Source organism: Vombatus ursinus, unplaced genomic scaffold, assembly GCF_900497805.2.
Source record: "Vombatus ursinus unplaced genomic scaffold, bare-nosed wombat genome assembly UNPS02014778.1, whole genome shotgun sequence".
Lineage (NCBI taxonomy): Eukaryota > Metazoa > Chordata > Mammalia > Diprotodontia > Vombatidae > Vombatus > Vombatus ursinus.
In genome coordinates, this window is record NW_020954556.1 from 37,947,012 (window position 1) to 37,974,269 (window position 27,258).

Here is a 27,258-nt window from a genome sequence, read left to right on the forward strand (position 1 = left end):
CCCCAAGGAAACCTCAATAGAAAGGGAGGGAATCAGAAGTGGATAATGAGGAAAATAAGCAGGGGTGGGGGAGTGGGAGGTAAGACTGAAAGTACCAAAGATTCCAGGAAGAAGAAATCTTAAACTTTGACTATACACAGATAAACCAACAGGAAAAATAGTAACAACAAAAGGAAATATGTTCGATCATTTTCCTTCATTTTGCATTATTTACTTGTAGATGCCTGAACTCATTTGCCACAACATGTGATAAGACTCAATGGCAGTTAAGGAGAACCTGGAACCATAACATACTGTTACAGATTTTTCTTAAAGGCAATCAGTGTTAAGTGACTTGTACAACTAGTAAGTGTCTGAGGCCAGAATTGAACTCAGGTCCTCCTGACTCTAGGGACAGTGCTCTATCCTCTGTACCACATAGCTACCCTTTTCCTGAATTGTTTAAATGAGAGATAAGTAATGTGAGAACAGAATTTATGTCCCATACATCAAAAATAATGAGCCAAATAGGAAAACTTGAATCTGCAAAGATAAGCAAGCCTTACCAAAGAAGTGAAAGAGAGAATAATAAATCAGAAATGCAAATACACAAAAGTGAAAGACAACCTAAAGAAGAGAAGCAAAATAAAAACATTAAAAGAAAATATGCTTACTATGCAAGCAAAAAATATGGATCTTGAAGACAGGATGCAGAGATACAACCTAAGGATCATAGGTCTCCCAAAAAAGCACAATAGGACAAAAAACCTTAGTAGTATAATGAAGGAAAAAATAGAAGAGAACTTCCCAGAACTTCTGAACTTAGAACATGAAATTCCAATGGAAAGAATTCACAAATTGCCTCCAGAAAAAAACCAAGGCTGCAAAAACTCCAAGACACACAATTTAACATTTCATTTCAGACACAAGTTCTGCAAGCCATCAGGAGAGAGACCTTAGAATACAAAGGAAAGGACATTTGAATACTGCAAGACTATTCTGCAGTCACTAGAAAAAGGAGAAGAGAATGGAATAATGTGTCCCAAAGGGCAATGGAGCTCAAAAAGTAGCCCATAGTGGCCTATCCTGAAAATCTGAGCCTAAAGATGGAGGAAAAAATATGGACTTCAATAATAAAGAGTTTGAAATATTTTTAGAAAGAAAATCAGGACTTAAGAGATTATTTGCTATCTCACACATCCCAAACAATAGAAATGCAGAAGGAGTGAATAAATGCAGATCACAACAACAGAAAGATTAGTAAGAGACTTTTTTCTAAATGGATCCAAGGAGACAGGGGTGAAGGTGGAAATCTGTGAGATGCAACAATGAAAAGGTGGATGGAGGCATTATGAAAAGAACTTGGTGACACTCTGTCTACAAGTGAATGCTTCTTTGTGGGACTACATTACAGCATGGGAGGATACATGAAAGAGGGAGAGGGAAACAAGGGGACAGAGAGGGGTGAGTTATGTGCTGGATAAAATAAAGGGCTAGCAATGAGAGGAAGGTGACCCCTGTGGTTCCAGAAAGAAGAAGAGCCTAAAGGGAATGGGAGAGCAGTTAGTACTTATGCTTGATCCAGTATTCATAATCTCAAAGCCTCCTCCTGTACGCCCTACATTCAGATTGTTGCCAAGTCTTGTCAACTGTACTGATACAACATCTCTTCATTTTTTTTCTTTCTCTTTACTCATATGGTCATCATTCTAGTTTAAGTCTTCATCACCATTTGTCTAACAATGGTGTCAAAGTTAAACAGAAATGGATCCCTACAGATCATACGTTGACTTAGAAAACCATAAATTAGAGCTGTCTTTACATATGAATAAGTGTAAAATCCCCAAATCATACCCTGCTTCAAAGTTTAGCCATCTATCCACGTGAGCCATTTTAACATCTGCCTTGTCACTGTAATTGTCTCCACCCTCCCACCACCCCAGGATATTTTGCATCCTGTTATTTTACTGAGTGTGTCTTGATAGGTTTACTCTCATTTTATATAATTTGTAGTTATTTTGAATGGAACTTATAATTTCCTGTTAGTTTTTCTTGATATATAAAAATGCAGATGATGATTGCAGATTTTGTATCCTGCTATTTAATTATTTGATCAATTTCTTTGCTAATCATCTGGAGTCTTCTAAATAAATCACTGTATTGTTTCAGATTTGGTCTCCTCTTTGATGATATGACACCTGTAATTTTTCTCTCCTGTCTCATTGCTATAATTAGCATTTTTATAGCCTTAAGTTAAATAATAGTTGTTGAAGTGCAATCTTTACTTCACTTTAGTGCTCACTAGAAAATCTTCTAGTGTTTCTCTATTATAAATAATTCTAGCTTTCAGTTTTAAATATGTACTTATCACATTAAAAACAATTCCTCCAAGTCCTGATTTTAAGGGTTTTTAGTATAAACAAGTGCCATATTTTGTTTAATTGTTCTTTACTTACTTTATCTTGTCTCCCTAGCTACACTGTTATCCACATGAGGGCAGGAAACATGTTCACATGTTTACATGCCTTACAGCATCTACATACAATATAAATGGAATATATGTGTAGCTATGGGCACATAGGAGGCACTGAAATAAATACTTTCTGATTTGATTAATTACAAGTCGACTCAGCCTTAATTGTGTTGAACATTATAAATTGGTTCTAGTCTCTTTCACAGCTACATGTCATTTAATGGTAGAACCTGAGATGTCCCTAAGAGTCTTACAAAGAAACAAAGCACTGACTCTGTCCTGGAGCAATCTAGATCCCCAAGGTGGATTAAAACCATCTAAATCCACTTTTGATTCTTAGCACTGGAGATTACACACTGTGACTCTAGTCATTTAGAGATAAAGTCAACAGAATTAGAACCTTTGGGTTACAAATAAACTAGAGTAGTTTGGCTACACTGACTCTGGATAAGGAAATTGTAGCTACCAGTTGTGGTCAATAAGTTTATTAGTTTTGTTCAACTGTTTTCTTTCTTCCCCTGTTACAAGGTAGAGAAGTGTAGGCAGGGAACTTACTAGGAAGTGATAGTGGTATAAAAAAAAATCCACGAATAAAGCACTAAAAAAACTTTCAACCTCAGTGTTTGTTGGTTAGAATCAAGTAACAGTGTGACAAAAGTTAATACTAAATTTTAAATAATGATTCAAGATCATAAGGCAGCCCTAAGTTGTTCAAATGGTATTAAAAAATACTTATGTAGTCTGTCTTTATTTGTTTATTGGATCCTTTTAGTATGAGCAGAAGAGGATGGGAAGTGAAATTTTAGTTATGGTGGAGGAAAAGGGATCTTTTATCTTAAAAAAAAAAAAACCTAAAGTCTTAATCCAGACTATATATCAATCAATTAACAGATATTTTAAAAGCACTTTCTCTGACATTGACACCATGCTAAATGCTAGGGATACAAAGAAAGGCAAAAACAGTTACAAGAATTTACATTCTAATGGGGGAGCTAACATGTATGTAAATAAGTAAATACAAGATACATATAGAATAGATGGAAGGTAACCTGTATTCATCCTTTCCAAATTAGATATATTTATTGACTATATCAATTCAACTACCACTATTTCTTTTTGTTCCTACATCTTAAATGTTAAAATGAAACATAAAAAATAATATTCAGACTGGACCCTAACTACTTACTTAAATCATGTTAACCAAAAGCTAAAGTAATGTTAGTAGATGATCTAAAAACTGACATTTCTAGCACCCTTGGCTGTCTTTTCCATGACTGCAACTGTCATCTTGTAATGGAAAAGGGAAAGAATAAGATTGAGGGACACTTTCTAAGTAGAGAAATCTAACCAAGACCTTAACAAGATTCTCCAAACCAAATCAGAGTATACTTTGATAACTGGTGGCTTTAAAACAAAAACTGCAAAGGGGTGAAAGGCAAAAAATATGTTGGAAGATATTATTTTGGATGATGACATAAAGCAAGTCAAAGGTTTGTAGATTATTTAAAAGCCTCACGTTGGTTTTGCCACCACTACTTGAGTGGTCTTGGGTGAATCACTTGACCTCTCTGGGTCTCAGTTTCTCCAGTTCTACATCTATCAGTCTATTATATCATTCTTTCTTTGAGAAAAGAATCAGAAAGCACTGAATGTGGTATCATACAGCATCAAAAAAAATTAATATGACTACCTCTTAACTGACAGGAAATGACTGGCTATCAATATGGAATCATTTTAGATTAAGTTGACAATGTGCAGTTAGATCATTGACTGGTTGGAGTAAAAGTCTACATTAATATCAAATTAGAAGAATAAAGATAAGAAAATTATATCAAAGGCAATTACAACAGCTCCAACCAGACATATTTAAATAATATATTGGCTCTGAAACACAGAAAATGAATAAAAATGATATTATCTCTGATTATTGCCATTTCATAGAGAAGTTTAAATGACCTAACAGTACAGAAAGAACCTCAGTCAGGAAGCATTTGATCTTATTGCCAAGGACAACACAAGTTTAGAGTATAAACTCAGTTGTAAAACACTGAAGAAGAAGATCATAGTAGATTATGAGCAGTACCATTTTATAAAATAACAAATAATGGAAGAGGAAACAAGCTTACTGAAAGCTTAATGTGAAACCTCACTAAACTAGATGTACCAAAAAACATTTATACATGAAACTGGAAGAAAGACAACTATATATGAAATGAAACCAATCTACCAGTATTTCTACAGTGATCTTCACTAATCACATATGACAATGGAGCTACTATGCACCACTTTAACACCCAAGTATTTGATGGGTTATGTAAGGAAATGTAAAAGGCACTCAAGAACAAAAAACCAGGGGCAGCTAGGTGGTGCAGTGGATACAGCACCAGCCTTGGAGTCAGGAGGACCTGAGTTCAAATCTGGCCTCAAACACATTACACTCACTAGCTGTGTAACCTTGGGCAAGTCACTTAACCCTGACTGCCTCACCAAAATGCAAAAAAAGATAAAAAAATAAAATGAAATAAAAAATCAACAAACGTCCTTCAATTTCTCCAAATATGTCAGGAGGAAGTTCAAGGGTGACATTTTTAAAGGTATTCAGAGATAAAATTTCAAGACATCTCAAAGAAAAAAATTCTAAAAGAATGGAATACACACGAGTAATAATGGCCCCAAAAGAAACTGACAAGACATTAGTAATAACCAATCTATATGCTACTTCCTCAAGCCCATAAAAATACCTGTGAGAATGGCCAATGTGTATATTGAGGATATATTTGATGAGAAATCAAGCCTGCAGATTTAAATAAGCAATGGTTCAAATATTATAAGTCTCAGTAGAGAATATGAAGATCCCACTGAGTTAGCTTCCATGTGTATGTTAAGGTCATATAGTACTCTTTGATAAGAACAATAACAGTGTCTCCTTTCTTACAGATGTAAAATCCTTCTCAAGTACATTGAGAGTTATGGTCATTCTTTGGTCACTATTTATTAAAATCTACATCTCTAAGCCCCTCTTCAATGACTGTACCAGACCAAATCACATGATCATAAAATCAGAGCAGACATTTAATATAAGAGAATAGCAAAGGAAATGGATCAGATATTAAATGTTCTCATTAGCAATTCTAAATGGCTGCTACCCTTCAAATGTCCCTGGAAGCATTGATTCCCCAATTACTCCTTCTCCCAAATATAGCATGAGAAGGATATAACACTCTCCATCACTTCTCCATCATGCCCCATGTTGGATACTTTCTTTCCCATCCCCCCCCACCATCTTTTGTGTGTTGTTTTCCTTCGTTGGACTATAAGGTCTTTTGAGGGCAGGGACTGCATTTATTGTATTTGTATTGTATTTGTAGCACAGCACTTGGCACAGAGCAGATGCTTGATAAGTGTTTAGTGACTGAGGTATCGGTTCACTCGTAGATGGGTGCTAGAGGCTAGCATAATTTGTAGTATACTCAGCTTGGCCACTTCCTCAGTGGGGTTAAGATATTGCTCCCACCATACTTTATCCTCCCAAAATGCACTTCCATTTCTTGGTTATCAAGAATCCACCATCTCACTACCACAATGAGACAAGCAGTCTTTTCAATTCTTGTGCAACAGACTAGATAAATGCATCACAAATAGAAACATAACACATGGTACATATAGCAAAGCTGCAATATGGTAGACCAAGTATAGAGAGCATATTAGTATATGATATCACATAGCAGTACATGCTAAACTTACATAGCAAAGGAGGGCAGACATTTATATGGTACTTTAAGTTTTGTGAAATGTTTTGCAAATATCTCATTTGAACCTAGGTGTTACTGTTGTTATCTCCATTTTGTAGATGAAAGAACTGAAACTCAGAGAGGTTAAATTACTTGCCTAGGCTCATAAAGCTAGAAGTTTCAGAGGTGGTACTCAAGCTCAGGTCTTCTTGACTGGAAGTTCAGCAATCTATCCATTATTTCATGATGCCATTAATAGGTACCATTTGGTACATGTGTGATCTTCTCTGCCACTAAGAACACCATAGGTCAGCCTGGTCATTCATTGTCTGGATAGTCCTGACATTCCAAGAATTACCTGTCAGTTCTCCACTATTAGAATCCTCTGGTCCACTGACCTACAGTCTTAATACTGAAATTATACATGACTCAAACTTTCCATTGTTGTCTCTATCCCTCAATTAATAAAACTCTATAGATGTTCGCTATACAATCAAGAGATACTTTTGTTCAACAATCCTCTGATTACCAGTATCAGATGAGGCATAAAATAGGGAAACATATGCTCACTAAATGTGTTCACCATTAGTCATGGAGGATGCATTGCACAATGTGTAAATAAAAAAAAGAATCTTCTGTCAGTGATGTAGATGCTTTTTTTATGGATGACATATGACTACTGCATAGAGTCCTGAACTTCTACAGGGCCTCCTCAGTGAGACCCAAGGTAACTAAAAATATTAACATACCAGTCTACACAGGAAAAACCAAATGGTTGAAGAAAGCGTATTACCCAGTTTATGACATACAGTCAGAGGTGCGGCGCATTAAGTTAATCCATTATTGTATATAATCTTAGGCACTGCAGATAGACAGTGATCCGGGTCCAGAGTGAAGAAGAATGAATTGGATTTCATTTACAAAGTCATGAAATACTTCCAATGATCCCAAGATGATCTCTTATTTTCAAGCCTGTCCTTTAAACATTGGTACTAGTGATATTATATGGTTGAAAGACATGGAATACCACTGCCTCTTAATATTCAAAACTTCAGGGCAATGGAAGGATGAATAACAACTAGCAGGCTGTAGGATATTACATATTCTGACTTGCACGCAAGAAAAGGCATAAAAATGTAAAGAAGGACATATATTTTTAGGGAAAAAAGTTGGGGCCAGACTGGTAGTGAGAATAGAGCATAAAGATGGACAGCTCAAGCAGGATATTGGTATTCACAAAACATTAAAAGACTCAGGGAAGATCTCCAATGCAGGGCATAGATTCTCTATGGAGGACTTATAGGATAACATGAAAAAGAAATACATAGGGTGAGATGGCAGGGATGAGTTCCAATCTCTGGTGAGCGGTGAAGTAATCTACAAATGATAGACTATCATATAATGGAATACTATAGCACCAAATAGAAATGTAGGTTAATGAGATCTAGATCCATCAAAGTATTAAATTCTGATCCTCATAAATTGAATTGAGATCTTTCCAAGTTGTAAAGTTGTGTGTGCAAAACCAGAACTGAATACTTATTATTAAGGGGGACACAGATATAATACATCCCAATTAGTCACTGAACTGTTGTTATGGATGGCAGCCAGCTGCAAGTGGCATTGTACAACAAATACATGAAGGATGCTTCCATTTTCAGCATATAACAGGACTGCTGAAATTCCAAGGCCTAGGATTAATGAAATAGGTGATAGGACAGAATAATTATGGGATCCATTTTATTTGGTATAAATACTTGCAAATTAATTAAATAATAGAAATGTCTTACTGAAGTATTGATTATTTCAATTGTTTAAATCATCATCCAAAATAGCTAAATATCAGCTAAATAAAACTACAAATACATTTCAGTCTTGGATTACTTTTATGGTAAATGGTATACTTATTTAGGGTATACTACTACTTGAAATTTGATGCAAAGGAAACATTTGATTAATTCAGAGTTGTCCTTTTAGTCCCCCTGGCTGTCTGCAATCTCCATTCTGAAAATGCTATAAAGTTTATATTCATATATGTATATATATATATATATATAGTATGCATATAAATATACACTTACATATATTGCATATGTATATACATCTCCACATTATGTTTTTATATCTTTATTTCTAAAACATTTTATACTTCAATGAATCTAAGTATAATTTTATTGTAAACTTGAAGTTACAAAACACAATTGTGAACACATATTCAAAACTACTTACAACAAAGAATATGTTATAACATGCTTATAACAATACTTTATTAATGGTTCCTGTATGATCTTTTCCAATTTCTATTTACATAAATGTATATAAGATTGTATACTAGCCTAAATCTTATTTTTATTTTGTATATTTCAATTTTTCTTTTATTTTCTCATTAATCATTTTTAATGGTGCTGGATCATTTGTTAACACTAATATACCATATTTTTTTTGGTCTATTCTCCAAATGTTTGACATGTGCATAAACAATTTTTGCTATTAAAGACAACATAGTTACAAGTATTTTTTAAAATAAAAACAATTTTAAAAAATATAATCTTAGCAGACTATTGGTTCAAAGGATATGGTCAGTTTTAAAAAACTTGTATTGTTTACTGTAAGATTAGCCATTAAAAAAATTGAGCCAATTGACAATTGTAGTAGAAATGTAAAAGTGTGCCTATTTACACAGTCCCTTAAGTTTTGAGTTTTGTTGCTTTTTAATCATTTTTCTTAGTTCAGTAATGAAGGACCTCAAAGTTTTAAAAATTTACATTGCTTTAACTATTAGCGATTTTGAACATTTTTTCAAGTTATTATTTACACACTGTGTTTCCTCTTTTGGGAATTTCCTGTTGTTAAAACTATAACTGAGATAGGGTAAATGGTGCTTTGTCCCAGAGTGCTGGATTTAGACAGCACAAATTTTAGAGGGGACTGTCAGTTCTTCCACACAAACAACAAAGCTTAGCACATAGTTAACATAAATAATTCAGTAAAATAGGAAGCTGCTACTAGATGCTGAGTTGAGTTGACCTCCTCCCCTTTCCCATCTGATTTTTCCTACTATTCCCTGAATAGCACCTCTCTAAGAGTGGGCTCAATCTTGTCTCCCAATGTCTCTGTCTCCCTCATCAGAGGGTATCATTGTCACCTTACCCTTCGACTGAGTGTGGATTTAATGACACTTGTCCTGTGTAAGGTTTTTGTGGTCACCTGTCTCATGCACAAAAAGTATCTACTTATGACTCTGCCAGTTGTGTCAGTTTGGGAAGTTTATATTTTATTCATTCTATTTATGTTCTTCAATTTATTAACATAGAATTTCATATATAAAATCCCTGACAAGTTTAATTCTTTTTGTGTTTGTGACTTATTTCATGTTTCTAACTTCAAAATTTTTGTCATTTCTTCTTGGTAGGGGAATATGGTAGTGCAAATTTGTTAATGCTATTGCAGTTTACAATTGACTGAAAAGCTATCTTTGTCATTTCAATTTTTTCCTTTTGTTTTACTAGTTTCTGTTCTGACTTTTTATCTTTCTTTTCTCCTTGTTTTTATTTTGTTTTTTTTAAATCTAATATTTTTAGGAAAATATTCAATTCATTTGGTTTCTCTTTAATTAATAAACATTCAAGGCTATTATATTTCACTTGCTTCTGAGAGTTAATGTTACTGCATTCCACAGATTTTGTATGTGATAGTTATATTATTCTTGTCTTTTAAATATTTTGCTATTATTTTTTATGTCTTCTTTGATCCAGCTGCTCCCCTTAATGGGAGGCCTTTAAGTAAAGGAGAGATGAGCACTTGTTGAGTAAGTTGTAGAGGGGATTCTTGTTGAAGCATGGGTTAGAATAGAAGGTGATCTACCTCTGTGATTCTGTGATCTCTCTCTCTCTGTCTCTGTTACTCTCTCTCTGTCATCTATTTAGATCTCTAGGCATTTGTCTTTGAAAGGGCAGGACCCAATCACAGAAAAGGGGCTGATAATGAGGTGTTAAATTAACTGTAAAGATGCAGAGATGCCACGTGATACCTTTACTGGGTGTAAACAGGTCTCCCATGTGAATTAGAAAGGAAGAAATACCATAGGATGAACAATGATAGTCTCCCTCCTTTACCCTTAAAAATGTCTAAGTGTTAGACAAAAAGAGGTACCCATCTCCTGAAGTGAAGCATGAAGCTGGAGAAGGGGAGACCTTGAGAAATTTCATGGTGCTAGAACAGCAGAAACTTGGGCAGAGGTAATCACTATAGAGATCAAGGTGATGCTTCCAGGAGCAGGCTAGCTATCTCAGCCAACTAGGAATGAGAAGTGCCAGGATAGATGTTGTTTTGCTGAATGCCAACTCTCCCCTTTCCCCCTCTCCAACAAACTTCAAGGAAATAATCCTGCCTCTACCTTCTCCCCTTGAGCTCCTTTTCATGGGAGCCTAAAGTATTGTCCTCTGAGCACAGGAAAAGTCTGTTTGTCTTTCTTTGTTTTAGATGTTTACTTTGTCTTTATAAACAATATTAACTGCCATGATTTTCTGTTCTTAATGTGCTCATTGGGAATACAGATGGGAAGATGCAATTGAGGGAGACGCATGTGGGGGAGTGGTGAGAGAGGGAGAGAGACAGAGAGAGACAGAGACAGAGATCTAACTTTTTTTTTTTGCTTTTTTTTATGGTTTGGTGCTTAATGCTAAAAATTATAGAAAGAATGATAGATCCTTTGATATAATTTTCTAGAGCAGAGGAGTATTCTATCAGGAAACCCATCTAATAATGAGTGAGTAGTAGTAGGTGAGGGAGGGTTAAAAAGGAATGGTTGAATAACCCTGCTAACCACACCATAATACTACTACACCATTAAGTTCCAGTCTTGTACCTTTTAGTCAGATTTTATTATTCATTTCCAGTTTTATTGTAGGTAATTAATAATTACTGGATAAATGAAAAATATAATATATAAATATAAAATTTGTCTTTTATGATTTACCAAGGTTTTTTTGTGTCCAAATACATAATCATTTTTATTGGAGATACTTATGTACTTGGAAAAAAGTGTTTCACTAATATTTCAATTTAGTTCTCTTCAGAAAGCTATTAAATCCAGCTGGTTCATTAAATTTTTTTTTCTTTTTTCTTTTTTTTTGGTTTAGATTCTGTTTTTATCAATTTTTTTGTAATGCTGTTAGCTTCTTAAAAATGAATTTTACTCTTATGTTATATGGTAATTCAAGGCTCCAAGTGTATGAATAAACACAGAACAATAAATTCAGAGGGAGCTCAGAAGCTATCTAGTAAAGCCCATATCTTATTTACCACATACACACTGCTTTTACTTGTAGACTTCCAGTAAGAGAAAGATACTACTTCTCCCAAAGCTCAATCTACCATTGGATAACTCTAACTGTTAGGAAGTTTTTCCTTAAACCAAGTTGAAATTTGCCACTTTGTGAACTCTACTCATTTCTTTTAGTTTTGACCTTTATGGTTAAGCAAAACAAGTCATATCTTTTTTCCATTCAACAACCTTTCAAATACCCAATCTTCCCTATGTATTTTCTTCTCCAAGCTAAACATCTTAAATTTTTTCAACTGATTTCCATATAGCATTAGTCCATAGCTCTTTGCCATGCTGTTGGCTTAACAGCATCATTACTAAAATGTGGTTCCCTACACTGAACACAATACTCCCAATACCTGGTCTGACCAGGGCAAAATACAGTAGGACTATTACCTCCTTATTCCTGGACACCATGCTCCCCTTAATGCAATATAATATTACATTAGATTCTCCAGTTGCTATATTGCACTGCTGACTGATACTTAGCTTGTAGTCAACCATAAGACCTCATTCAAAGTGTTGCCTAGACACAACTCCCCCTTCGTGGACTTGTGAGGTTAATTTTAAAATATAAGGCTTTATATTTAGCACTATTAATTTGATTTTATTAGACTCAGCCCATTGTTTTGTCTGTCTAGATCTTTTTGAATTGTCACTATCATTTAGTGAATTAGCTATCCCTCCCAGTCTTGTGTTAATCTGCAAATGTGATAGGAATGACAAAAATACATTTACCCATGTCACTGATAAAAATGTTAAACAGTAGAGAACCAAGCAAAGATCCCTGGGGCACTTCATTAGAGACCTTGTTAAGTTAAAATTGAATCATTAATGAATCCTTTCTGAATCAACAGTTAAAGCCTCCAGTTGGAACATTTGTTTATGCTTCTTCTCTTGTAAATCCATCTGGCCCTTGGCTTTATTTAAAATTTGAAGTTTATCTATAGCTTGTTCAATTTCTTTTTCTGAGATTGGTTTATTTAAATTATCCATTTTTCATTCTGTTAATCTGAGTATTTTTCATTTTTGTAAATATTCATACATTTTATTTAAGTTGTCAGTCTTATTAGCATATAGTTGGAAAAAATAGTCTAATAATTTCTTTTATTTCTTCAAATGTGTTGATTTTTTTTAAAAGTATGTGAATATAATCAGCAAAATATAGGCCAATATGTTTGACTTTTATTTTCTGGAAAAATTCTTGAATGGATGATTAAAGAGATAGTGAAAATGTAGAAAGGGGAAATGGTTATGACAAAGAATAACAAAGCTTTATCCAGAACAAGCCATATCAGACTAATTCATTTTCTTTTTTGGCAGAATTTGAACTGCCAGATTAAAGGAATTCTGTAGATAGAGTTTACCTAGATTTTAACATTTCTTCTAGAAATGAAAAAGAGATGTAGCATAAACAAATGTTCCAACTGGAGGTTTTAACTAGACCATACATAAGGATCCCTGCAGGTCACATACTGACCCAGAAAACCACACAGGAACACTATCTATGGGGGAAGTAGGTGGCTCAGTAGATAGAGTGCTGGGCCTGGAGTCAGGAAGACTCACCTTTCTGAGTTCAAATCTGCCTCAGACACTTTGCTAGCTGTGTTACTCTAAGCAAGTCATTTGGCCCCTTCTGCCTCAGTTTCCTCTTCTGTAAAATTAACTGGAGAAGTAAATGGCAAACCACCCCAATGTCTTTGCCAAGAAAACCTCAAATGGGGCCATGGAGAGTTGGACATGACTTAAATGACTAAAAAACATTATCTATGTTTTATTGTATTTTTCTTTTGTTAAATATTTTCCAATTATATTCTAATCTGGTTCCTGCCCTCTTTGGGAATACCGTAGGCTGTGTGTTTGACATTTCTGCTTTTGTTAATTGTCCTTTCTCCCCATATAGTCAAGCAAAAGGGAGAAAAATCCACCACTCATTTTCTTGGGTTTTCCTCATTGGTCTGAGCTCATTCCAAGCATTAGAACTTCTGATTTTTTTATAGTGTCCAGTGACATAGTATACCCATATGCTACTGAGCTAAATCTGGAGAGATTCATCACTAGGATGGCCTCAGTGTAATAAATCTGTTAGCTATAGCATCTCTTGAAGACTGTCTATTAAGTTACAGAGGTGTTTTGATACGTGTGGAGGGAGCATCCATCCCAATGACATCAGAAATCACTGACTTAGTGAAGCAAACTATTTGATAGATCTAATCTTAATATTGTTAAATTCTTGTTACTTATAATTTTATCATGAGATAATGTTTTTGTCTATTTCTCTTAATGGTTTCCAGTATAAATGAAACTTTATTTGGTATCACCACCATTTTGAGCTAATTGATATAGGTTACATTTTAGCCAACCCTTTTTCATTAAATTTACAGATATTTTTGCATTAGATGTGTTGAATTCTATTTTTAAAAAAACCCATTTCATAACCATTTTATATAAAAGTACAATTCATTCAAATTTACCGTTATAAATGGTAAGATACAATGTCCTCCACATATATTTTGCTGTATGTAAATCAAATAATCCATCTTGTCTCAATAATTTCTTCCACTTATCCATTAAATAAGAATATATCTCCCCTAAAGCAACGAACATAGACATATAATTTCTTTCTTCTATTTTTGTAACTCTTTTACTCAACTAGAATTGACTGTTCTAAGCTGTGAGACTGGTTCTAAACTCATATTTCACCATGATGATCCAGTTTTATCAGCAAATTTGTAGAATGCATTGATTTTTGCTGTTGGAAGGGAATGTGATCTTACTTTACTATACTTATTTTTATAATTAAATCTAACTGAAGTAAACCAAACTAAATTTGTTTTTACCAAAAACCTTTTGTTAATGATAGTTTTGCTTGGAATCACCAACTTCTTTTCCCATCCTCTTTTTTTATTACTTTTTCATCTTTGTAGGTCTAAAACATGTTTTTGATTGTGCAGCAATGGATACATACACAAATATATACATGCATACATATGTATATGTATACTTGTACACATATACACATATGTATGTATGCATGTAGTGTATATTCATTTTTCTTCCCCCACCTTTTGTTCCTGAACCAACTGTAACATTCATTCTTTTATCCAAGGTGAATCCTTGTTCAATTATGGGTTAGAAGCAGCTAGGCGGTACAATAGAGACAGTGCTAGACCTGGAGTCAAGAGGACCTGAGTTCAAATCCAGTCTCATATACTTATTAGCTGGGTGACCCTGAGCAAGTCATTAAGTTAGATCTGCCTCAGTTTTCTCATTTGTAAAATGAAAATAATGATACTGCTCCAGGATTGTTGTGAAGATCAAACAAGATATCTGAAAAAGCACTCTGCAAACCTTAAAACATTATATAAATGTTAGCCATTCTTCTTTTTTTTAAATTTTTTTTATTTTTATGTATTTATTTTTGATTGTTTGTTTGTTTTTTAGGCAATTGGGGTTAAGTGCCTTGCCCAGGGTTACACAGCTAGTAAATGTTAAGTGTTTGTTCTGAGGCCGGATTTGAACTCAGGTCCTCCTGACTTCAGGGCCAGTGCTCTATCCATTGCGCCACCTAGCTGCCCCCACTGTGCCACCTAGCTGCCCCCATTCTTCTTATTATTAGACTAGAATACCTCTGAGCTCTCTTCTAACTCAGAAATTCTGTGATTCTGTAAACTAGGAAAAAAAATTATATTTGGATGTGATGTGACATATATTTTATGAGCAGTATTCCCTTTCATCATGATATGTTTAATAAGATTGTTGGTATGAAGACCAATTACTCCTAAGCATGGAATAAGGACATACTCCTTCAACCCTAAATGTCATTTTTTTAATCGAGAAGATATATTTAGATGAAGTACCAGGACATCTACTATATTCTAGATTATTTGATAAGAACATACTTCAGATAATGAAAAATAATATTTTACCACTGTTTTTCTTACCTATGCCACAAGCAGCCTTTTGTTTCCTATAGTATTTGGTTGGCAAAACTAATGGACATGCTGGTATTTTGAAATCACTTCTTTGGGTACTCTGGAAGTCATAAGATGGAACACAGTGGTGGTTTAGTATTTCTTCATGTGACCACCAAGCCTCCTTTATAGAAAAATGCAAGTAATTAGACACTATAAGACACAGTTACAGGTTTACCTCTGTCATTAGGTGGGTACTCAATAAATGTTTACTGATGATGATTAAAGTTATGCTCATGCTAATATTAAAACTTAAGAATATATTCCCCCCTTCCCCCAAATACTATTAAGATGAAAAACAACATATTGAAGTAGTATCTAGTGTTTGAATGAAACAAAAGATGACATATTACTCATGCTCTTATAATCTGGCATGAAGTCTATTAATAAGTGAACTTGTAATATGTGGTAAATTACACAATTTCACTTTGTTTTGTAGTAAGATTTTGTTATGGCAACATAAGAACCAAAACACAGAACCATTATGAAATCTAACAAATTCTATAACATTATAATAATAATCTTCTGTACCTTATACCTCTACTATGTTTGGTGCCATAAGTAATAGTTTTATTTTAAGGGTATATATTTCTAAGATTACCATTTTTGTTCTCAAAATGAATATAAACAGATGATACAGTGAGGACTGACACTTGACCTTTCTGATGATTTCACCTTTCAGAAGACAGAGTAAGCCATGAGAGGAATTGCAGCTTAGGACATAATTCCCACCAAATTTTGGTTGGTGATGTAGAAGTGTTTGTTGAATTGAGTTAAAATGAATTCCTAAATTGAAATAAGTTACTTTCTGAATGCAATATAGTTCAGACTCTTTTTTTGTTTTGTTTTGTTTTTGCTAGGCAATGGGGTTAAGTGACTTGCCCAGGGTCACACAGCTAGTAAGTGTCAAGTGTCTGAGGCTGGATTTGAACTCAGGTCCTCCTGACTCCAGGGCCAATGCTCTATCTACTCTGCCACCTAGCTAGACTCAGGAGTAGTCTTTTTTAATGCATACATGTGATCATGAATCTTCTCCACTCATAATTTTCAGTGGCTTCCTCTGCCTTGTAGTCAAAGTCTTCCACAACCTGTAAGAGCCTACCTTTCCAGCTTTACCTCATATTCCTGGCTTTAATGTTCTCTACATTCAAACTAAAGCATTCTGCTTTCTGGAAGGCAGTATGATATGCTGGAACTAGAGAGATTAACTTCTGTGGCCCTCAGTTTCTTTATCTGAGGGAAGGTAGGTGGTATAGTAGATAGAGTGCCAGGCCTAGAATCAGGAAGACTTATCTTCATGAATTCAAATCTGGCCTCAGATACTAGTTGTGTGACCCTGGGCAAGTCACTTAACCCCAGTTTGCATCAGTTTACTCATTTGTAAAATGAGCTGGAGATGGAAATGGCAAAAACCACTCCAGTATTTTTGCTAACCAAACTCCAAATGGGGTACCAGAGTCAGACAAGACCGAAACAACTGAACAACAACAAACAAGTGGATTGGACTAGATGATCTTTAAGGTGCTGAAGCTGTCTTCCCACTCAATCTATCTTTGCTACACAGATTCTAATTAAAAATTTGGGTGTACATGCCTTGTTTCCACTACTCGATATAAGGTCCTTTGAGGGCAGGGATTGTGGATCCTGTGAAACTTGAGTTTTTTCTTCTCTCTGTGGAGAAAAGCAACAGACAACTCTCTATAACTTGCCTACTCAGTATCAGTTGTATTATGGTTAGAGGGAAATCCCATCCTACTAATTAAATTGACAAAGCCCTCACACTTTCTAAAACCAATATTGTTTTAAATAGAGGTTGGAAAAACTTGACCTAATCTTTGAGAAGGCACGTGTTTAAGATGGTAGACGCACCTGTTACTGTTCGCAAATTTAAGACTCTCTTCTTCACTCCACCCACCAAATGCCACTTTTATTTTAGACATACCTCTTAGGTTTTTCTTCCTGGTATTCTACTGAGTCATACTTACTGTTAATCATTATTTTTCCCTGATCTCTTATTTAGTTCCAAGCATTGCTTACACTTCTTAAAAAAATTGACTCACTTTGCTTTTAGTGCTGATAGACAAGTTGATTGTTATGACACTCAATATTTTCATTAGCATTATTATAAATTTAATACAGCAAATAACACACAATCAAATGAACTATAGGCTATATCTCAGCATAAAACACTAAAATCTGAACAAATTATTTTTGATTAAATAAAAAATATTGATATAATTTAACAAAAATTAAAAAAACCAATGCATTTCTGATTCCATCTGTGTACTTTAAAAGGCCTCACAGGCTTTAAACATTTAGGGATTCAGCTAGTACAAAACTGTGAAGGTTTTTTGCATTTGGTTACTAAGTAACTATGTGGTCTAAGAGTGTGAACTATTTTAGGTACTTTCTTTGGCTTGCAGGCCCGGCAGCTTTTCAAAGGCTACTATGAAGTACGTTCATCTTTACATAAACTTCAAAGTCTAGGTGATTTGCAAATATCCATTTCTTGCTTTCCAATAGCAAATTTAATTTTATAATTAAAGATTATTTCATCTTCCAATTCTTCTTGATCTTCCTGGAGAAAACTACTGTGATCTTGTTTGATGCCTCTTATTATTCCATAGCTCTCTCTCTTCTCGATGTTTTCAGGATTCCTTCCTCGTTGGAATGTTGGAGTTTAACAAAAGATATATTGAAGAGAGATGAATTTTCAATTTTTCCCTTTTGGGGTGCTATAAATGTTTTCTACTTATGAATTATTGCTTCTTTTTGATAATTCTAGAAAACTTTTTTGAATTATTTTCTGTTATTAAAATTAGATTTTTTTTCCTTTTTCTAAAATTACTGGGATTGGAAGGCAGAACCAAGATGGTAGAATAGTAAGAAGAACAAGCAAGTCTTACCCCATATCTCCTCCACACATATTTAGAAAATATACCAGACTAAGCCCTGTTTGGGAAATTCTACAAAAAAAAAACCACACTGTGATTCTTCTAGCTCTGGTTGGCAAAGGGAGACAGACAAAAATGTTAGAATACTGTGAGACTGGGGTCTAACCAGGAATGGTGACAGAGAGCATAGGGAGAGGTCTCAGATACAGCAGAGGTGAAGCCTGACCTTCTGAAAGGTGCAGAAAAGGTGCCAATCAGCAGCTCTATTACTTACTATCCACTTCCAGGTCATAGATCGAGGGACGACTGAGGAAAACAACTGATCCTAAAAGTGTTGAGAAGAGGAGGAAATCCCTAGGCTACGTACTAAGATTGGAGCAAGTTCAGAAGCAAGCAGCAGCTATTGTCACTCTGCCCCAGGAGTAGACAGGGGTCTCAGCTCCAACCTCCAGTCCTTCATTGAGGAAGGAGTGGAGCCATTAGTGGGTGACACTTAAATATCACTTTCATCTGGACTAGTCAAGGAAGGGAAGAATATACGCACATTTTGGTACAGAAATGAATTTTGATCAATAGGGAAGCAGGAGGGAAAGGGGTGACGAGAAATGAGGGGAGTAAGAGGGAGGACAGATTAAAGGAAAGATTTAGTCCTAAGTAAAACAAACTCTAATGACATACAAAAATATTTTTAGTAGTTCTTTTTGGCAAAAAATTAGAAACTGAGGGGATGCCCATCAGTTGGTGAATGGTTGAAAAAGCTATGATATAGGAATATGATAGAATATTATTACACAATAAGAAATAATGAAGGGGGATGGTTTCAAAGAAACCTGGGAAGATTTGCTTGAACTGATGCAGAATGAAGCAGAACCCCAAGAACAATCTACATAATAACAATATTATAAAGAAAACCAACTCTGAAAGACTTAAGAACTCTGATCAATGCAATGACAGAATCATGATGAAATATGCTAGCTACCTCCTGAGAGAGGAATGAACTCAGGATGCAGACTTAGATATCTTTTGTTTGGACATTACCAATTTGGAATTTGACTATTCATGTTCTAAAAATAAGGGCTTTGATTTTTCTTTCTTTCTTAAGATGGGGAGGTGGAGGGTGCTATGAGGGAGAGGAAGCAAATTTTCATTCATTAAAAATCTAATTTAAAAAAACTTTAAAAAATAAAATTGTGGGGGACAGTAATTCTAAGGTTTTGACATTTTAGCCTATCTTTTTGATATTTATTTTTCTCAATAGATGAATTATTTTAGGCTAATTTTTCTACATTCATTTTCATTGTCTGCAATTTTGGTTTCTACTAATAATCAATGGTTGTCTGCTATTATTGATTTTTTCAGGTTTTCTGTTTCCTTCCCAATCTTCTTCCTAATTTCAACTTTAGTTTCCATTCCTCTTGTGATCTTTTAAATGTCCAAAAGCTTTTTACTTATTTGTCCTTGTAATTTTCTTACTGATATTAATTATTGCTTATATTCTTTAAAATATGTCATTTGTCCACTTGAGAACTTATAGGAATACTCGGTGCTGTTTCTTTTTTCCATCTGTGATATTTTAGGTACATCTGCTACTTTAATTATTCTATGCTATTTAAAAAAAGTTGTAACAGTGTTCTTTACTTTGATCATTTCCCTTTCAGGTAAATTATTATCATCTAAAACTCATTAAGTCCCAAACAGAACTCATTGTCTTCCCTCCCAAACCATCTTCTCCCTCCAACTTCCTTATTACTTTCAAAGGTACTGCAATCTTCCCAGTTACCCAGGTTTGAAACCTTAATTTCATCCTTACTTCTTAACTCTCATCCCACATACCTAGTCAGTAGCTAAAGCTTGTCATTTCTAGCTTCATAACATCTCTCACGTGTCTCCTCTTTACTCACATGGCCATCACCCTATCACCGGCCCTCACCACCTCTTACTGGTTTATCTTCCTGACTCAAGTCTCTCCCCATCACTATCCATCTTATACTTAGTTGCAAAAGTGATCTTCCTAAAGTGCAGGTCTGACCATGTCACTCCCCCATTCAATAAACTCCAGTAGCTCCATATGACCTCCAAGATCAAATACAAAAACTTCTGATTGGAATTCAAAGCCTTTCATAACCCTGTCCCTTCCTAACTTTTCAGTATTTTTATACCTCACTCCCTTCTACTCACTCTATGGTCCAACTATACCGGCTGTTCCTTCCTCTTCCCTGTATTTCTCATCTCCTTGTCTTTGTACTGACCATCTCTCAAGCCTAGAATGCTCTGTATGCTCATATCCACCTATTATAATCCTGGGCTTCCTTCAAGACTCAGTTGCTACTTTCTACAGGAGGATTTTCCTGATTCCTTCAAACTAAATGTAGAGACTTCCCCTCTAAGTTCCCTTCCGTATACTCTGTACTGTGTCTTGTATGTACCTATTTACCTACAGGTTTCCTTTCCCACTAGAATGTAAGCTCCCAGTGGGCAGAGACTGTATTTGCTTTTCTCTTTATCTTCAGACTTTAATAACTGATAGAGAAGTGGGGGGAAGGAATAGACATTTTTCTTCTATAAAATGTTCCATATTTTGGGGTGGGGGGGTTTGGTGAGGCGATGAGGGTTAAGTGACTTGCCCAGGGTCACACAGCTAGTAAGTGTTAAGTGTCTGAGGCTGGATTTGAACTCAGGTACTACTGACTCCAAGGCCAGAGCTCTCTATTCACTGCATCACCTAGCTGGACCTCCATTTTTTTTTTTTGTGATGGTAACGTAGGCAGCTAGGTGGCCCAGTGGATAGAGTGCCGGCTTTGGGAGTCAGGAAGACTCATCTTCCTGAATTCAAATCTGGCCTCTGGCATTTACTAGCTGTGTAACCGTGGGCAAGTCATTTTACCCCGTTTGCCTCAGCTTACTCATCTGTAAAATAAACTGGAGAAGGAAATGGTAAACCACTCCAGCATCTCTGTCAAGAAAACCCCTAATGGGATCACAAAGAGTTGGACAAGACTAGGCAACAACAATGGGAATGTAAGAGCCTGGTTCCCTTGCAACCTTTCACTTGCTCGCCTTTCCTGGAGTAGCCAGCATGTTGCCCTTCTAAAAGTAGGTTCCATTGCCTTTTTTATATATGTTTATTTTTCTCAAATTATCTTCAGTAGCAAGTTGGATTGGCCTGAAGATTCTAATAACTATAGTTTGCAACTCAGTCCTTTCTATTAATATGAACTCTAATAGTAAATCTATTCAACACATTACTTTGATGTCTGAAGTTATTCATTTAGTTTTCCTACATGGAGCTAATGAAATTTCAGAATAATGCCAACAAAAATATTTGAACTTGCACTGTGGAAGGTTCGACTTGGATTAAAACCAACTCCATTTCAATGGTATAGAACTTGACTTAACAATACTCATTTAAAACAAAACCAAAGAAAAAGAAAATTTTCTAATAGTTATCTCAAGAGAACCTGAAAGAAACTTACATAAAATAACTTGAAAGTTGTCTTTTTAAATGTCTGATAATTGATATCACTTAAGAGTTTTTATATGAAAAGAGCAGTTCCACATTCACATACCATTCTCTATTTGTTTTATGACACAATTGGTTGATTTTATCAGTGGAAGCAGAAAAGTTTGTCATTTAACCTCTAAGTCAAATAAATCACAAGTAATTCAAACTTGTATTTCTCTTTTCTCTTTGGGAATTTGAAAGAGAGAAAGGGAAAGGCACAGAATTCCTAGTTATGCCTTAAGTGGGCCATGAAAATATGTGCATGGCCCTATGTCATTCAACATTTTTATGAATGACTTGTATAAAGGTGGTATGGCATCCCCAACATTCAAAAGAGAATGCATCAGGTGTGTCCAGTGTGCTGGCACACCCTGAAGCAAGCACTACCACTGCCCCAGTGGATGCCATACTTACCAAATTTGCATATGATACAAACTGCTAAGGATGATTAATACACTGTATGATAGTCACAACCCAGAAAGATCCTGATGAGTAAGAACGTTAGGCCGAATCAAATCCCTTCCAACTCTAAATCTATGATCCTATGAAATAATATAAAATTTAAGAGGGATAAATATAAAGTTTTACAGAGGTTAAAAAAATCAACTTGCTTACAAGTTGGCATGGTTAGTAGACAATGGTTTCTCTGAAATATAGCTGGGGATTTTAATGAACTACACGCTCTTAATGAATCAATAAAGGCAGCTAGGTAGCTCAGTGGATACAGTACTAGAATTGGAATCAGGAAGAGTTCAAATCTAGTCTGAGAAACTTACTAGCTGTGTGACCCTGGACAAGTCATTCACATCTTTCTCTGGTTGTTTCCTCATCTATTAAAATGTGGGTGATAATAGAAACTACCTTGATTATTTTTAGGAATAAAATGAGATATTTAAGTGTTTTACAAACCTTCAAGCACTACATAAATACTAGCTATTATTAGCTATAATAATGGAATATGACAGCCAAGAAAGCTTATGAAATCTTAAGATTCATTAAAGAGAGGCATACTTAGTGTTCAGGACTAGGAGGATAATAGTCCCACTGTCCTCTGCCCTGGTCAGACCACATCTAGAGTATTATTTTCAGTTCTGGTCACTGCATTTTAGGAAGGTAAGCTGCAGTTGTCTAGAGAAAGGAAAACATTCTAGCCAAGAGATCATGCCATAGGAAGCTCAGTTAAAATGATGGGGTGGTTCAGCCTGGATAAAAGAAGACTTACGGGTGGATAAGCCTGATAGTTTAAGTATTTTGAGGAACTGTTTTGTATCAACATGAGAAGAGCAATTAGATTGGTTTTTGCTTATTTCCTCAGGGCAGAACCAGAAACATTGGGTGGAAATCATTAACAGGGCAAATTTAGGCCTAATATAAGAAAAAACTTCCAAAGGTGAAATGGGCTGCCTCCAGCAGCAATGAGTTTTCCTTTACAAAGTTTCCTGGGATATGATATGGTAGGTTTTATTACTTAGGTATAAACTGGATTAGGCCCTCTGAAGTCCCCGCCAACTCTGAGAGTCTGTGACTATTTAAATTATGTTTTTTCTATTTTAAACATCATTGTGGATGACAGCTATGAGATTACTGAGCCTTACATAGAACTTTAAAGTTACAACATAGTCTATCTACATACATGATAACATTTAAGCCTCCTAATGGCTCTGTGACATAGATATTAGAGCTAGTATTATTTCTATTTTGTAGATGAAGAAACTGAGGTTCAGAGAGAGTAAGTGATATGGTTATTCATTTCAGTGATTCATATTCTAACTCATTCATACCTGCATTTCCTGTGATATTTTTATCCATATCCTCCCATAAGTTCTCTAGAAGAGGTCCACTCAACTGGGGGCTTCCTTGAATCCTATTTCATACTGCCTGGATATTATTTCTCGCTTTGGTTATCTTTTCTTCTGGTCATGTTATTTTGATGCCATGTTTCATACCATTTCTCCAGTGAAATTCTTTATTTGTAATTTATAGTAGAACCCACACACACACACACCCCTCTCCATTGTCCTTTCAGTGATCCTCGAGTTTAATTCTTCAGAGACTACAGCTTTACATGACTCTAAGGATTCCATCACTGGAAGACTACTGGAGTTAAAAAATAAGATGTGCTTTTTTTTTTTTTAAAGAGGTTTAGGTCCATTAAAGACAACTCAACCTACTTTTTTATCCTGTTAAATTCTGCATCAAAGATAAAAAACTACACACATACTTGTGGATGAGTTCTACAGATTGTTCATCCAACCACATGTTAGTGTCTAGACAATAAGCATTTGTCATTGACTTTTTCATTTTAAATCTGTGGATAGTTAGGCAAGACTTTTATATGATCCTGGATTCCATTGAGGAGATTGTACTAAGTTCCAGGGCTTGACGGAATCAGTACAATAGTAACTACAAATATGAGCAGCTGAAGAAACTCACAATCCTCACAGAACCTTTCTTCAATTTGGACTCTATGCTGAACCTTCTCCATTTTTCACATGTGAACATCTCTAGTGAGTATGTCTACCTGTTTTATGTCTTGCTTGAAATTAATGAGGGTCATCAAATAATAGATATCACTATTACTATATTTTTCAAGCAATCTTATGTAATTTTGACATATTCTTGGGAGATAACTTGTTAGAGAAAAGCCTTTAAAGCTGTATTTTTCTACATCAAATCAAAGACTTTTTTAGTCAGCAAATAGTAAACACAGCAAGATCTTGTACAGTCCATATTTTTCAATCAACTGTGAGATGGTAAAAGTGTGTTCTACTGTGGAATATTATTTTTAAAAGCTTACCTTTTATTGTCATTAAGGATATATTTGATATATGGTAATTATTTTCATTTTTTATGGATGGGAAAAAAGGATCAATGGATACTGATACTTGGTAACCTTTTTTTGGGGGGGGGAACAATTAGATCAAAAATTTTTTTTCAGTGTCTTTGTTATACTCCCCTCCTTCAGACACCTTGAAAATCCATCTCTTGACACCTTCCAGATTGTGTCAATTCGAGCAAGAACTTCCTCCATATATGCTTTGTCTGGTCCAACTGCTTTTTTTCCTATTTATTTTCTTCAGTGCCATTTCTACTAACTCAAGAAATATATTAGGAACTATGATTTTAGAGCCCAAATGTGGAAGCTCCATTTTTCCTGATGGTAAAAAGAGTTGGTTATAAAAATATTACAGATCTTTTCCATTTTTTCATCTACTTGTTATCCTTTCATTTTCATCCTTAAATGTTTTTGGGAAGACTTTGTTTTAGTTGAGTTTTTTCACTTTTTTTTAAATTTCACTACTTTAATTTTATTTAGTAATAAGTTTAAAACCTTATTTGTAAAGGACTTTGCATACTCCTGTCCTACAGTGGGTGCTTAATAAATCTTTCCTTTCTTCCTTCCCTTCCTTTCTCCTTTCCATTCCTTCCTATCATCTATCTCTGTATGATTTTACAAGTGAGTTTACACTGTAGACTGCTGTTGTGCTTCACTGCCATATACATCCACTTAACAAGGAGATCAAGTGTTTGCTGACTAATGTGATTTTTAACACTCTTTTGGTCTCTTCTTTATGGCATTTGCCTTATTCATTTCTCTGATCAAAACTGTTATAATAGATTTTAACATCAATCTTAAAAGACCTCCAAAGTAGTTTAAATTGCCTATCAAAAAACCATGGAAAAAGAGATTGGCTGGTCATGTAGTGAGAAAGGAGGATCACAGATAGTAGATGGATAGCTTCAATAGCTAAATTTGTATCCACATAATGTTTTAAAAATAAATAATGACATTTATATATCACTTTAAAATCTGGAAAGCACTTTACATATATTTTATTTGAGCCTTACAACATCCCTGTGCAGTGATTATTATAGAGAATATTGGCACCATTTTATTGGTGAGGAAATTTACTAAAGCTCAGAAAGATTAAATGACTTGCTTAGAGTCACATAACAAGTGAGAAACAGGACTTTAACTTAGATCTTCCTAATTATAAGACCAGCACTAGGTATGTTACATCAAACTGCTCCCAAGAACCTGAATCTCTCCCCTGAACTCCAATCTTTTTATTATTTTAAACTTCTTTTTCCTTTTTATTATTAACCTGGGAAACATCAACAAACATTTCCATATACAAAGAACAGAAAAAGAGAACAGCAATAGGAAACTGTGAATCTCTACTTCATACAGCTTGGGTGTTTTCTTTTCTTTCTTTCTCTCTCTCTCTCTCTCTCTCTCTCTTTTTTTAGCATATTTCAAATTTAACATGGTAGTTCCAAGACTGCCCTGCTTGTCTGCATCCCCTTCTAAACTTTTTTTTCCTTTTGTTTTTAAAAATGATGCATTTCAAAGTGATATTCTTTTCTGTGTTCTTTTTTTTTCAAGTATCACTATCATTATCCATTACCCTCTCCAAAATCCTTCGTCCCTTGTAACAAACAAGAATAGTAATGAAAAATAAATCCACACATTGGACATATCTGAGAAGGCACGTCTCATTACACACTCTAGTTCATCTCCTCTTTGCCAAAAGGTGGGAAACATGATTCAGTCCTCTGTGGTCAAGATTGCTTATTCTATTGAGCATAATTTTTAAGTCTTTCATAGTTGTTTTCTTTAAGCTGTTGTAATTCACGGTATAAATTGTCTTCCTAGTTCTGTATGCTTTATTCATACATTTTACCAGGTTTCTCTGAATCAGTACCTTTCGTCATTTTTTATGGTACAATAATATTCTATTACATTCATATGCTATAATTTATTCACTCATTTCCCAACTGATAGGCATATACTCTATTTTCAGTTCTTTGATACAACAAAAAATGCTGCTGTAAATACTTTTATATTTACATGTCCTTTCTTTTAAAAAATATTTTTGGGGTGTGAGCCAAGTGGAGGATTTCTTGGTAAATATACTGGATTTTCAAGTTACCTGAAGGAGGGGAGCATAGCAAAGACACTGAAACTCACTCAATGAACAACGATGTGAGGAAGCAGTAGGACAGTAGGAACAGAGTGATTGCCAGCAACAGAACTGTAAATGGAAATGATTTTGGGGGCTCCTCCTGGTCTGAACCTTCAAACTAACTGGCCTGAGGCCTTCCTGGAGGTAGCAAATAAGCAAAGCTTGGGGAATGTTGCTAAATCCAACACTGGTGTCCTATGGAGCTTCCAGTGGAAGCCACTGAGTCTCACTAGCTAGAATGTGTCAGAACTACTGGGTTTGGGCATTGAACTAGATCTGGAAGAAGGTGTGATGTACAAAGCCTGCAGTGTGGTAGTTTGAATATACTTTGATTGTACCTCTTTTAGTTCTTTGGTCATTGGCAAAGCCATCCTTGTGTGGTTGACTCCATTATAGTTCAATGAAATATAGT

The 27,258-nt window shown here is 35.0% G+C and overlaps 1 protein-coding gene across 1 annotated transcript in view; it reads right to left on the reverse strand.

The window, feature by feature from the left end:
- The window catches only part of CUNH2orf73 (chromosome unknown C2orf73 homolog), a 42,597-nt gene that overhangs the window by 6,803 nt on the left and 8,536 nt on the right, over nucleotides 1-27,258 (reverse strand). Inside the window, 2 exon segments of the mRNA XM_027865503.1 lie at nucleotides 15,454-15,607; nucleotides 17,077-17,154. Of these exon segments, the coding sequence (XP_027721304.1) occupies nucleotides 15,454-15,607; nucleotides 17,077-17,154 (232 nt within the window).